Source organism: Leopardus geoffroyi, chromosome C2 (genome assembly GCF_018350155.1).
Source record: "Leopardus geoffroyi isolate Oge1 chromosome C2, O.geoffroyi_Oge1_pat1.0, whole genome shotgun sequence".
Taxonomy (NCBI): Eukaryota; Metazoa; Chordata; class Mammalia; order Carnivora; family Felidae; genus Leopardus; species Leopardus geoffroyi.
Genome location: NC_059333.1, coordinates 11051065 through 11065913, shown reverse-complemented (window position 1 = coordinate 11065913; position 14849 = coordinate 11051065). Strand labels below are relative to the sequence as shown.

The window sequence follows — 14849 nt, the reverse complement described above, 5'->3', positions numbered from 1 at the left end:
CTACAGCTGGATTCTCAGCAGAGCCTAGTCCTTCCTTTATTAAATTGGCATCATTACCCTTGTTGCCTGACTTCGAATGCTCGCTCAGATGAGCCGGAGATTTGCGAGGTCGTATCTGCATGATCACACGGGAGAACTGGGGCAATTATGTGGATAATTCAAGCAAGAGCCTGGCTTTGCTTAAGTTCCATAATCACCTGAAAAGCCTGTTTTTCAGAGTATCTCCAACGGCACATTCAGACAAAAACAATTTTGTTTTCTGGATGACTGCCTCAGTCTTTTGGCCCTGTGACTTTAGCCCCAGTGGAAAAGTGATATTCATCATGCTCTGGTCCTGAGCCTGTGGAATCAATAAACAAGGCATCGCGATCGGGACCAGTAACTGGTCCAACTGTGCACAGCAGAAAAAAAAGTAGGGGGGGGGGGAACCTCCAGAGCTGTCCACTCTCCCTTAGCACAGCCCCTCTACCCTGCTCCCCGCAGAATTCAGGCAAGGCCTAGCAAGCCAGCCTGGGGCCGGGCCCTGCCCCTCCCTCATTGCTTTTCTGGAGTAATGGTCATCACTGCAGAGATTAAGTCTTCCTTGGGCCTCATGTAAATAGCACAGGAACCTCCTCTGCACACATCAAACTAATGAAAAGCTTGAGTCGGTGTTGGCGCGAGGCGATCGGCTACTCTGTGCACACAAATAGCTTGGTGGCTATTATTTGCGCTGTTCGCATGGTCAGGACAGGTGGGTGATATGATTTGGAGGATACAAGGAAGTACCCATGCACCAGGGTGCCTGGAAATCTACAGTTAGAGACGTATTTCTTTAGCTCTTCCAGTGTTTTCTACGGTTAAGAGCTTCCTACTAGGGGTGCTTGGCTGGCTCAGCTGGTTAAGCATCTGACTTCAGCTCAGGTCATGATCTCACGGTTCTTGAGTCCAAGCCCCGCATCAGGCTCACCACTCTCAGCGAAAAGTCTGCCTCGGGTCCTCTGCCCCCCCTTCTCCCTGCCCCTCCCCCACTCATGCACACATGTGCTCGCTGTCTCTCTGTCTCAAAAATAAACATGAAAACAACTTTTTAGGGCCACCTGGCTGGCTCGGTCCAACTTGGGCTCAGGTCATGATCTCACGATTTGTGTGGTTTGAGCCCCGCCTCGGGCTCTGTGCTGACAGCTCAGAGCCCGGAGCCTGCTTCGGATCCTGTGTCTCCCTCTCTCTCTGCTCCTCCCCTGCTTACATTTTCTCTCTCTCTCTCTCTCACTCGCTCGCTCGCTCAAAAATAAAAATAAACATTAAAAAAAAATTTTTTAATTTTTAACAAGAGCTTCCTTCTAAAATATTATCTCAAAGAGGAGGGAGGTTTCCTTAGGACCGCTAGTGCAAATAACGACAGCAAATGATTATTCAGTGTTCAGACTATGCTGTTTCATCTTCACAGTCTCCCTGTGAGGGAGGTGCTGTTGTCATTCCGCATTTTACAGATGTGGAGTCCAAGGCACAGAGAGGTCCAGTAATTTGTCCCAAACCACACAGCGAGTAAGTGGAGGAGCCAGGAGTGAAACTGGGCAGCCCACTAGAAGTCTACGGCATAACTGCTCCTCTTTTCTGCATCTTGGGGACAAAATTGGGTTCCCCTTCCGTGGTGGCAACTCAGCAGGCCAAGTGGATGCAGCTGAGCTGGTCTGGAGAGGGTGGAGACAGTACGGACGGAACAGAATCCAGGACGGAGAGTAAGGGGCCAGGGGCCGCAGCCGCCAATGTCAAGGTCCTCCCCAGACTGCTTGGGCTCCCTGGAGGAAGACAGCCCTTCTGGTCCAGTGTTGCCTTGGGTTGAGGAGTCTTGCTTTGCCCCAGGGCCATGCAGTTGAGCGGACACACAATAGCAAGAGGGAGACAGATACAGATGTGAGGCAGGACATGCTCAGTGGAGTCAAACTCCTTGTGACTGAGTTCTGGCTCCTACTACTTTTTAAAAGAGTGATCCCGGGGCACCTGGGTGGCGCAGTCGGTTAAGCGTCCGACTTCAGCCAGGTCACGATCTCGCGGTCCGTGAGTTCGAGCCCCGTGTCAGGCTCTGGGCTGATGGCTCAGAGCCTGGAGCCTGTTTCTGATTCTGTGTCTCCCTCTCTCTCTGCCCCTCCCCCGTTCATGCTCTGTCTCTCTCTGTCCCAAAAATAAATAAACGTTGGAAAAAAAAAAATATTAAAAAAAAAAAAAAAAAAAAAAAAAAAAAAAAAAAAGAGTGATCCCTGGGCATGCTGCTTTCCGAAGTCCAAGTGGAAGGAAGAGACGTCAGATACAGAGAGAAGTAGTTGCCAAAGACGGACAGCCATGGCTGGCATAAATGGAGACAGCTCTCTTTTCACGAGCACAGCTTTCTCTACAATCCTGAGGCTGAAGTTATCCGTCAGCAGTGAGGAGAGCATCTTGTAAAAGCTGAAAAACATTAATTAGACAGGATACGGTACATGTACCTCTGATGTTACAGCTTACCAGTTGTTTGTCCTGCCCATCTCATTTAGACAAAGAGATCCAAACTAGCTCCGCGGTGAGCTAACTTTTCAAGGCCAAAGTGTTTATGGAAAGATTGGTCCAAAAGCCACGCAGAGCACCTGTGGCTCTCGGACACTGAGGGCTAAGAGGGTCTTTTGAGTTAGAGAAATTAAGGTAGAGGAGTGGTATGTGGCCAGGATCCGAGCCAATGTTGGTTGGGAGAACTTTGGGGGAGATTCTAATTTATCAGCTCGGAAGTTTCATTTCAGAGGTGGTCAAAGTCCAGTATTTTCAAAGACAAGCAAGCTAAATGTAGATCAATGGCCAGGACTGTGGGTGAAGGATGTAACCCATCATTACATGTGGCCACAGTGTCCCCGGAAACCCTCCTACCTAACAGAAGTCTCAGTGTATAAGCCTTGCTTCTCCAGCATATCACACAGCACAGGTATGAGAGAAGACAGAATTCCCAATAGTTAAAAAATAGTATTTCTTTGGGGAAAGGAAACAGATTGTATCAGGGCAAAATCACACCTGACTAATTTCCTAGAGTTTGACCTAAAAGTGAATAGCTTTGTGGATACAATTCGTATAGACCTTCAACACAACTTTGTCTTGCCAATGGTTACTATGGAATACTGACTTTCTGTGAAATTGGTGAGGATGTAAATTACAGTCATGAAGAAGGGATTGGTTTCGGGGTGACAAACACCAGGAATTGGGCCCCCTGGAAATGGGCAACATGGTGGCCCAGAGGAGGAGATCCCCAGGCTTGCCAACAACACTAAATCCTTTTGTGCCTAAATCATCAAAGCGATAGAGAGAGATTTCAGGAATGACGGAGAGTAAGGGGCCAGGGGCCCATAAGTAACATACAAGCACCGATTAGTCCCTCAATAACAATTTGAACATTCATAATTATTTAGCGAGCGCCTGTCTCCGACCTCTGCTCCCCATGCCTTGTCACCTGCAATCTGAACCCTTGCAAGAGTCCTACAAGACAGATATTTCTATTTACAGAATGAGAAAGGAAAGCTTGGAGACAGCTCCAGGGTCTTTGTCTTCTGACAGGGTATTAAATTGCTAGGGCTCCATACAAAATACTATAGGCCGGCTGGCTTAAAACTTCAGAAATTTATTGCACACAGTTCTGGAGGCTAGAAGTCCAAGATCAAGGTGCCCGCAGGGCTGGTTTCCTCGGAGACCTCTCTCCTTGGCTTGGAGACAGACGGCCATCTTCTCGCTGTGTCCCCACGTGCACCCTTGGTGTCTCTTGGGTGTGTCCAAATTTCCTCTTCTTACAAGGAAACCAGTCAGATGGGATCAGGGCCCACCCGAAAGGCCCCATTTTAGCTTTATCACCTCTTTAAAGGCCCCATCTCCAAATACATCCTGAGATACTGGGGGTTGGGGTTCTAATACACGAATACGGGAGGGACACAATGTAGCCCAAAGCAAACAGCAACTAGGGTGAACTATGGGGAACCATGGGATTGGAGAGTGGAAGATATATTTTCATTAATGGCAGACCGTGGAGGGCGGGGTGTGTGTGTGTGGCGGGGGGGCGGTCAGAGGGTGAGGGATAGCTCCCTAAAATAAGCTGTGAGGAGAGAGAGCACCTCTCCTCCCCTCCTTCCTACACGCCCTCCCTTCCATCTCACGTGGAGCCTGGAGTCTCTTCCACAGGTCAAAAACACCACGTTGCTGTATTCATTTTCTTCACCCTAGGGTCTAAAAGACAGAGTTGTAATAAGAGACCCGGCCACCCCCACCCCACCGCAGGGCCAAATCAGAGCGCTGGACAGCTGCTCCAAACACAACATCATTCCATAGCACATAGTTGAGGTGGGGTGTGTGGAACGGGGCTAAAGTTACTTGAATTCTTTTCGAGGCTGACATCTTTGCAACCCGAGGCACAAAAAGCCCTCTCTCTGCATTCAATTTGTAGCAAAGTAAACAATTTGTAGCGAGTAAACAGGGTGCTCATTGTGTTGGTGTTCTGCGGCCTGAGCTCCAAAGAGGCCTTTTGTTTTAAAGGATATTTTAAAATTCTTCATTAGCTGTAAAAAGTTATTTTAAAAACCTTTTCCCAGACACCCCCAGACCTCTCCTAAAAAAAAAAAAAAAAAAAAAAAAAAAATCAAAAAACAAAAAACAACCCACCTACATTTATGAATAACAGGGAATGGTCCTCTGTGGCCCTGGCTTCTAGTCCGGTCAAGTCCACGGGGTTTGTGGGGCGCTTTGAGGTGCAGGCAGGCTGTGAGGGAAGAGGAGGAAGCATGATGACAGGGACAGCGTCTGAGGGAAGAGTCGAGCTCCTGCCGTGTCCGATATTGCTTGGGAATGATTTGGAGGAGGACGCACGGTAGTGGTGGCTTTGCACAAACCCAGGGGGCGTCATTCGCCCTGGCAAAGCTGAGTCATTTGTCTCACCTGCAGGGTGACTGGAACCCTGCAGGGGAGTAAAATCGAGGTACACCGGGGCCCAGCCCGAGTACTATCACACCGTCAGTATGATCCCAAGTGCCCCCGTGGGTACCGTGAGAGTGACCCCTTGTGGCCAGTCCCCCAGGCCCGGTGGACCCCGTGGTCAGCCTTTCCGGAGGCGGCGACAGGCTGCTCCTCAGGGGCGCTGCAGCGCCTCCTATAGGGTCCCCCCATCTCCATAAACAGGCCTCACTACCTCACAAGAAGCTTCCGCCGGCCCACGGCCCGTGGGCCGGTCAAGATCGTAGGAAGATCCAAGTCACCTAAGTCATGTCCCTCCTTGCACAGGGGCCATGCTAATCTTCCCCGTGCTTTTCCAATTTCAGTATATGTGTCGCCAAAGGGAGCAGTCGTGTCCCTCCTTGTGGAGAGAAGGGAACCGAGACCGAGAGAGAGAGAGGCCAGTGTCCAAGGCCCCACAGGAAGTGAAGGGAAGAGCTGGGTGAGTGTCCCTCCCTCCTCCCTCCGCCAAAGCTTCCTCACTGTGACCCCTGCCTTCTCTGCTGTCAGCCAATTCCTCAGTTTCCACGGTGAGAACAGGGACCCTCTGTCCGAAGGCATTCGCTCCCATTACAATATAAATACGTTAATACCCTGTTTCAGACCCATTCTTAGGAGCAGATTTGGCAGGTGAGAAGGTGAGACCCTAAGCTGTTCTGGGTGGTGTGCCCCTCCCCCGCCCCCCCCCCCAGGAAGACAGGCAAGAAGCAGGGGGAGGGCAGAGAGGGGCCCAAGACAAGTTTGCACACTACACAATATTGCCTCCATCTGGCCTCGCTTGGATGGTCTGAACGATTTTGATATTATCCAGAAGACTGAGGATGCTGACCAAAGACTTCTCCAGATGCTCAGAAGTTGTACTTCCAAGCATAATTCTTGGCTCTCCGAGAACCACAAGTAATTGATGGCACCCCCCGCCTTTTCCACATCCTATTCTTTCCAGCTCCCGAACAGATAGATTTTCTTGTTTGTAGACTCATTCATTCCAGGCTTTGCGGTAATCTCAGAGTTGACAAACGCAAAGGCAGTGTGGTCGCATTCATCTGCGGTCACCTGGTCCTCATTAGGGCCATCGGAGGAGGCCAGGGACTGGTTTTGTGATTAGCGATTCCTCCTCCACGCGGGCCTGAGAGCTCTCAGCAGCCTTTTGTTGTTTGCATGGAGGCCTTGGAGAGCTCTGCCAGGCTCGGCTCAACATTTTCCACATGACTGATGGCATTCAAAGCTTTGCAATCCCAACAGGCAAATTTCTCGACTGGCTTTGTTTCTCGTTGGTTCAGGTTGGAATAAGAAGGCTCTTTCTGCCAGGAATGTCAGTGTGTGGTTGAGAAGTTGGCATTTTTCTATAAGGAGGCAGGGAAGCCAATTGGTAAGTGCCTGGGTGCCCGGGTGCCCGGGTGCCTCGTGCCAACAGTCAGAAAGGTTATTTCAGTATTTCTCGTTCTTAGTGGGGCAGAGATGGCGTGTCCTAGGGACACGGTGGGCCCACAGAGGGGGTCTTCCTGGGGGGGCTCATGCCGTCGTGAGCCAAGCTGTCGCAAAGCTCTGCTTCGTGTGTTTTCCTAAGGCCACGAGGGGGCTGGGTTTGGGGCGGGGCGGAGGGCGCTCTGGATTTGTCTTCCATTTCTGCAGCTGTGAGAATGGCTTGGCCTCTGCCAAAGCCTTTTGTTCCATTTTTCTCTTGCTTCATTGGGACATTTCCGGAACCAAATATATTCAACTAGTCCTCAGCTTCAGGAGGTAATTGAATATCCAAATGCTGATCCTTCCATTGTCCAATGACCAGAACCAGCTGAAACACCCAATTTTGCAAAGCATTAAGCTCCAGTCTTTTCCCTCATTATCTCTTCCAATTATCACGTCTTCACATCTTTTTCTTATTGAGGTGTGTGAGGCCCACATGAATTCTGAGAATTCTTATATTAAATTCCATTCTTCGGGCATACAAATCTCTTCCTCTTAGGGTGTTTTGTCCCACTGTACTTTGACATGGATTCCAAAGTCTGCATCCTACCGAAGACAGACTATTGTAATTATTATTTTGAAACGGACACATTTCTCAGCTCTTGGACCTGGGCCTGAAGATAAACACGGGTACTCAGGGGCCTTGAAACCCACACTCTCAGCGTGCTGATCCTTGCAGGCCTGTTAGATCAGTGCCAGACTAAACATAAAGCTGGCGCTCCCTCCCCAGGCCAACACTTTGGGGCTTTTGTCAACTGGGCAGGAGTGCAAATCCTTGAAGATTCTCTCCATGGAAAGCTTATTTCTTTATGTCCTTTGGCTCGGACCTTGGCTGGGGTTGGCCACGTGGCCTTGAGCTGCCCTGGGATGCCTTGACATTTGCTCATTTGGGCCTCTGGGGTCTTTGCCCTAACTAAGATGCATATCTCAGGGGGCGGGAAGGAGGGGTGACCGTGCTCTTGTTTCTTGGCCTCTGGAATTGAGAAGAAGCTTTGGGGTAAGGAAGGGTCCCAAGCTCCGGGCCGTGCCCAGTTCCTGACCAGACAGGTGGAAGGGGAATCAGAGAGATAGGTTGTGGAGGGGTGATGGCAAACAAGCGGGAAGTGTGAGTTTATTGCCTTGTGCTAAAGGTGCATCTGATGTTACTTGGAGTCACTGAGCACCTGGGAAGCCGCACCCCTTTACCTAGTCTGGTACCTCCAGATAGGCAGACGCATTAGCTCCGCAGACACACTGGTGATTGGAAACCCGACTGTGTCCGATATGGTGATATTCCTGCCTCACTGAGTATCACTTACAACCCTCCTGAGCTGCCCCTGGCAGATCCTGGCGGTACAGGTCAGTGTCCCGGGTGGTGGCCCTCCACGGTCCTTCTGATAGAGACTACCTCTCTAGTCCTCCCTGATGCTCCTCCTGCTGACTTCCCTTAAAGTTCCTATATCCCCATCTCACTCTCCTGACCAGAGAAGACGTGGGGAGAACCTTCCTATTCAAGGAGTCTCCTCTCTTGAGTTCTTAATCTCCTCTCTTGTCCCCCCTGGGTGACAACTGCTTCCCGGTGGCCTGTCTCTGGGGACTGTTTTCCATTGCCTTTCAAATATAGAATGTGTTCCTGAAATAAGGGAATCCCAACACACATTGTGACTGGGATGATGTGGAAGGCAGGTGCAAGGAGAAAGGAAAGGAGCTGGGATGGGTGGGGGAAGGCCAAGTCACCCATCTTGTCTCAGAAGAACCTCGGCTAGGTTCCATGCCATCCTGAGGTTGTCATGGAAACCGCAGGGCTATAGAGTCAGACCACCTTCCTTTGACAGGTCGGGGGGTGGCGGTCCCAGTCAGGCTGATGGGGGAAATGTGCATGATGTTTTGTGATGTCACCATTCACCCAGACAATCAGCCAAGAGCAAAGGCCCAGAGGCCTCACCTTACGCTCCAAGCATAGGAACCATGCTCATTCACCTTTGCCTTTGCATGTCAATGTCAAACACAGTTTCAGGCTCAAAGTAAAGACCCAAGAAGTGCTTGATGGTCTGAAGGAGCTCGAGCTGCCCAGGACCCAGATGTGAGAGGCAGAACCAGAGAAACAGGACAATTAGGCACTGGGTCCAGGGTCATGCCTGTCTTTAGACATTGGGTCAAGAGGGCCCCTAGAAAAATGAGAATCATTAGAATCCCATTCATATATTTTTTCTTTGTCAATTTTGAAATAGGGAGTACTCATATTTACTAGTGAAACACCATGAAGATGTAGAAAGAAACAGCTCTACCTCCCTTCGTAACCCTTCCTCCTCTCTCATCTTGGTAAGCAGTTTTCTTTGCTCTTGGAATTCTAAGATTTCACCAAGTTACATCTAGGTGTGTGTCTTTACAAAAAAAAAATAAATAAATAACCCTGTCTGGGACTTGGCCCTTTCCATCTACAGCCTTAAATCTTGTATCAGACCATGGAGATTTTCTTCTGTTATTTGCTTAAATATTACTTCTCCTCCATCTGTTCTTCTCTTTCCCCCTCCATCTCTCCTTCTGACACTCCTATTATCTGAACGTCCTATCTCCTGTTTTGTCCCTCTAAATCCCTTGCTATTTCCTCCTGTTTTCCAAATCTTTGTGTTTTCATATTATGAGCTCCTTCTTCCACTCAGTCCCGTGGACCTTGAGCTCACTGATAAGCAGTGATTGTCCTCCTTTCAGTTATTTCCCACGTTTTAAAAATAAAACATAGGGGCTCCTGGGTGGCTCAGTCAGTTGTGTGTCTGACTTTGGCTCGGGTCATGATCTCGCGGTCCGTGAGTTCGAGCTCCGTGTTGGGCTCTGTGCTGACAGCTCAGAGCCTGGAGCCTGCTTCAGATTCTCTGTCTCCCTCTCTCTCTCTGCTTCCTCTGCTTTCTCTCTCTCTCTCTCTCTCTCTCTCTCAAAAACAAGTAAAGTTAAATTTTTTTTTAATAAAAATAATTTTCTTTTAGTTTCAGGAAGTCCTTTTCTTAGACTCTGTGTCCTGTTGAGAATTCTCACTACCTATTCATTCAAACCCCTTTGGTCTGTCCTGCTCCAACAGGTACCTCTTGGGCTGAAGGCTGCATCTTTCTCCCCCTTATCCCAGATCCATAAGTGTTCCTGATTTTGTAGTCTACCAGCAGGCAGATCAAGGTAAACACATTCGTCAAGCAGTGGCAAAACCAGCAGGCAATGGAAGGTTCAGCAGTTTCTGCTCTCAGGAGTCAGCAGTAAACCAACTGGTCAACTGCTTCTCTGTAGATCTGAGCAGGGTGTCCTCTCTTTGAGCTCCTGGGATCAAGTTCCCATCTTATTTTTTTTTTTAATTTTTTTTAACATTTATTTATTTTTGAGACAGGGAGAGACAGAGCATGAATGGGGGAGGGTCAGAGAGAGAGGGAGACACAGAATCCGAAACAGGCTCCAGGCTCTGAGCTGTCAGCACAGAGCCTGACGTGGGGCTCAAACTCACGGACCGTGAGATCATGACCTGAGCCGAAGTCGGACGCTCAACCGATTGAGCCACCCAGGCGCCCCTCAAGTTCCCATCTTAAAGAAGATGGAGGGTTGGGAATTATGAGCACAGGTGGGAGAATTAGCTTCAAAGAGGAGGGAAATATTCCTTCTTCTGACCTACAAGACTGGCAGAGAAAGAATATGAGTATAGACCCTATACCTTTGTCATTTTGTGGGCACTAAGTTATGGGAGTCCATGGTCAATGATGGAGATGGGCTTGGGTAGCCATTTGAATGCTTCCTCTAATTCAAAAAGAAATAGCCACTGAGCTATTGCCTTCAACCTCCCAAGGCTTCTATTTGTCATGGTCAAGTCAGGCAGTTTGTGGCTTGAGTATCCCTTCCATGTCTTACACTCTTAGGCGCTCTGAGGAGTGAAAGAGAGTCAGAAGGTAGAGTTCCCACCCCAACATGCTTCCCTGTCCTTCAAGGACCTATTTGGTTGCCACGTTCTGATGGGCCACCAGGTCTTTGGGTCTTCAGGAGGAGATTCCCAAGGGGGCAGCTCTTCTACACAAACTTGGTGGTGCAGGGTGGCTCGGCAGGAAGGCACGAGGCTATAGCTTTCCTGAGCAGTCCTTGGTTTTCCTGTCTGTGGTGAAGATAAGACTCAGGAGGAGCCCAGTTCTGGTTGGGGTAAGGTGGGATCCCTGAGAGGAAGGCCCAGGGGAAGTCACAGCCAGACCTCAAAGGGGAGTCCGTGTCACCAGGAGCGGGTACCTCTGATGGAGCCAAGAAGACTGACCACATGACCACAGTCTTTGGCCGCCATTTCCAGTCTGCTGAGGCTCAGCCAGCAGACAAGGGATATGGCCCAGGTGTCCCGAGGAGGCAGAAGTCACCACACCAAGAATGCTGAGATGTCCCCTCTGCCTTGAGGTTATAAAACCGCCACCACATCATACTCTCAGAGACCATGACCACCTTGGGGTCAGGGAAGAGAAATCACGGAGACTTAGAACTTGGGTTTACTTATTTGTTTATTTTCTAAAAAGACTGAGCATAAGTGGGAGGACTTTTTAGATTTAGGATCTAGATAATAAAGCAGATCAGATTAGAGATTAAGCTTTTCCCTTAACCGGCAGTGAAGATGAAAAGGAAGACAAATAAGTTTTAGACAACATAATGGAACTGGTTTTATTCCCCACACATCCAGGTTATATAGGGAATTTGGAAACACACACACACACACACACACACACACTCACACACTTTCATGTCTTTTGATTCTTTTTTTCTGACCCCATTGGTTAGAAAATGACCTAAAATTTGTAGGAGAAACCACAAAAAGACAAACAACCCCACTAAAAAAATGAGTAAAGGACTTGAATAGACATTTCTCCAAAGAAGATATACAAATGGCCACAAAGCTCATGAAAAGATGCTCAATATCGTTAGTTACCAGAGAAATGAAAATCAAACCCACAATGAGAAACCATTTCACACCCACTAGGATGGCCAGATCTTTAAGAAAGGGAAAATAGCAAGTGTTGTTGAGACTATGGTCAAACTACAACCCACATACACTGCTGATGGGAGAGCCACTGTGGAAAACAGTGTGTGATTTCCCAATACATTAAACATAGAATTGCCATCTGACCCAACCCATTCTGCTTCTGGGTGTATGCCCCCAAAACTGCAAACAGGGTTTCAAACAAACACTTGATCACAAGTACTCATAGCATTTTTCACAATATTTTTCACAACATTTTTCACAATAGCCAAAATTTGAAAGAACCCAAATGCTCATCAAGAGATGACTAGATCAACAAAATATGGTCTATCCATACCATGGAATGTTCTTTAGCCATAAAAAGGAATGAAGTACTGATACATGTTACAACATGGATGAACCTAGAAAACATAATGCTAAGTGGAAGAAACCGGACAGACAACCACATATTGTATGATTCTGTTTATTTGAAGTGTCCAGAATTGGCAAATCCATAGACCCAGCAAGCAGATTAGTGGTTGTTAGAGGCTGTTAGGGAGGGAGAAAAGCAGAGGGGCTGCTCAGTGGGTACAGGGCTTCCATTTGGGGTTATGGAAAGTTCTGGAACTGGATCATGGTGATGGTTGCACATTATAAAGATACTTAATGCCACTGAATTGACAACACTTCAAAATAGTAAAATTTGTGTTATGTGTATTTTACCACAACTTTTAAAGATCCTTAGGAGAGGGGCATCTGGATGGCTCCGTCAGTTAAGCCTCCAACTTTGGCTCAAGTCATGATCTCACGGTTTGTACGTTTGAGCCCCGCATCGGGCTCTGCGCTGACAATGTGGAGCCTGCCTGGGATTCTCTCTCTCTCCCTCTCTCTCCGCCCCTCCCCCACTTGTTTGCTCTCTCTCTCTCTCTCTCTCTCTCTCTCTCAAAAATAAATAGATAAAATCCATAAGATGAAATGTCTTGGCTGGAATATTTACCCCATATTAATAAAGCTTGTATCCTTTGGATGCTTGCTGCATGTTAGGGTTTTGTGTGGGCCCTCTCGTTGGGTCCTCATAGCAATCCTAGGAGCTGGTGTCATTATTCCCATTTGCAGGAGAAGGACACAAGCTTACAGAGCTAAAGTGACTGACCAAATCCCAAGGAACGTGACTCAGGATCCCAGCGGTGAGGTGAGAAAGAGCGAGGGGCTGCGAAGTTCTCCGATCTCCTGAGGGCATCGGGTAAGAGTTCGGGACGCACGCCAATTTGCAATAGTAGAGGAAGATGCTCCCCATATCATCCGGCTGAGGCACGGGAGGCACTGTTGTAATCACTTAAAGGTTTGGTCTCTGACGAATGGCAAAACAGGGACGGGAAAGGGCATCTAGGAGGAGACACCTTCCCAAAGCCTGTTGGAAGGAAGCCAAAAGTCACAAGGACAATCGTCCATGAAGGAGGAACTGGTGTTCCCTGGATTGTGACTTAGGGGCCTCCTCCATGGAGAATGTGGGCCCGACTCGAGAGATGCCACTTTTTCAGGGTTTCCCCAGCCCTGGAGGCTGGAGTCCTCTCTCACCAGTGCTACACATCAGTTCCTACAAAAAAGGGCCCAAGAAGGCCTGCTGAAAAAGAGCAGTGGGGTGACACATGGCGGGGAGGGGGGGGCACTGTGCATGAGCAGCTGTCTCCTAAAGGACTTTAGGATGGCGGCCAGCTCTGTCCCTGCTACACACTGGTGGCAAAAAGTCCAGTCGAAGGACAAGCTTCAAGTGTGGGTGTGATGAGCAGAAAGGGTGTGCTCTTGGCATTGGCTACCCCACCGCTGGGCCGCCGTGCCTGGGTCCCCAGTGAAATCCCATAAGGTGTTCCCCTCCCCGAGGATCACTGGTCAGAGCCAGCTCTTTGGAGAGCAGTGATAAGGATTCTCTGTTTGGGCAGTAATTGGCATGAAAGCCACAGTCTGTCATAGGACATCGCTTGACTCCTGTCCTTGCGAAAAAAACTTTCTGATGAGATTATCGCTTGGGCTTCTTCTGAGTTACTAAAATAGAAGTGGCAAATACTTTCAATCTCTCATGCCAACTCCTATTAATTGTAATGGCTTCCCGGGGTGAAGTGTGGCGAAGGATTCTGAGCTCACGTCTAAGACTCGGGAGAAAAGATAACCACTCTTGATTAGTGATGTCTGCAATGGGCAGATAACAGGTACAGGAGTGGAGGCGGCTGGTTCCTATACCGTGGGCATCGCTGCTCTTGAATGATGACGGCTCGGCCGTGGGCTGGGATGAACACCTTCGCTCTCATCGGTATTCACGGAAAGAAGTCCAAGGACATTCATGCCCTAGAAAATCTCTGGAGGTGATGATCACTCTCTTCCATCCTGGGGGTGGAAAATAAACCTCCCGGAAAGACTCCTTTCTTCTCCATTATTTTGCGCTCCCGAGAAGGGCAGCGGGTCAAGGGCTATTTCCTCCGCTTCCCCCAAGGAGCGAACTGATTGTTGGCCAGAGGGGCCTCTTTCTCCAAGGCTGTTCTGGAACTCTTATTTGCCCAGGGCAGCTGCAGCCACACAGTTTGTTTCTCGTCATGGAAAGCTGAAGCTTCTCAGAGCCCAAGCTAAATACTGGCTGCGGCAGAACATCCAGTTTTTTTCATGAGCCCCCGGTGAATTGAAACCCAGAAGCCAGAGGCACACCTGCCAATTATTACAGTTAATTTCGTGCAGGCTTGACTCAGGAACCAAGACAGAGAGTTCTGTTTGCTGCTGGGGGTGCGCGGGGCGGGCGGGAGCAGCCGTGGCCATGGGCTGTGAATACCCCCTGTGTGTGCCCAAGCTGGTCCTGGCAGCCACGGTGGCCTCCCTCGCACCGGGAGTCTGGCATCCAAGTGGGACTTCAGTGGGGCCTCCTCCCCTTGACTCTGCATCTGCGATCAGAGATGGTAACTGTCAAGAACTCTTCTTCCTCCTGCTGTATGCCCCAGCCACCCACCTTCCCCTTAAGAACTCAGCGAAGAACACTTCTGTTTATTTTTTCCGACGAGAAGGAGAAAGAGACACTCAGCTTGAAACCGTGGGGTTTTTCTGTTGCCTTTTCTCCCCTGACGCGTTGCCTCCTAAGATCCTGTCCATTTGGCCAGAAAACAGTCACCCTTTGTGCCCTAGAAGCTCCTTGGGTGGTGGGCCACCGGTCAAGTTCTAGCTTGGTCTTGCCTGCCTCGGGGGGGGGCCTTGATTCTGACTGCTCAAGGCTCTCCTAAATTTCCCCAGGCCTCCTTTGTCTGATCAACTGATTCCTCCGTTCATTGGTTCATTGGTTTCTAGTGAGGCAGGTAACTGGGCTGGGCGTTGGGAAGACCGTGGAGAAGAAGCCAGATTTACTGTTCTCCAGGGTCGAGCGTGAAAGTAGACGGTAAGTTATAATTACACAGTAATTGAGTACTGCCATAGTAATGCTAGGAAGGGATAC

At 49.1% G+C, this 14849-nt stretch overlaps 1 protein-coding gene and 1 non-coding gene across 2 annotated transcripts in view; one reads left to right on the top strand and one right to left on the bottom strand.

The window, feature by feature from the left end:
* Positions 1–14849, top strand: part of KCNE2 (potassium voltage-gated channel subfamily E regulatory subunit 2) — a 171573-nt gene that overhangs the window by 134230 nt on the left and 22494 nt on the right. Inside the window, exon 3 of the mRNA XM_045501462.1 lies at positions 5295–5416. Coding sequence (XP_045357418.1) covers positions 5295–5416 — 122 coding nt within the window. The remainder of the gene's footprint in view (positions 1–5294; positions 5417–14849) is intronic.
* LOC123576275 lies at positions 5221–5322 on the bottom strand. The gene has a single exon (XR_006701287.1). It is a non-coding gene; the product is annotated as a U6 spliceosomal RNA (small nuclear RNA).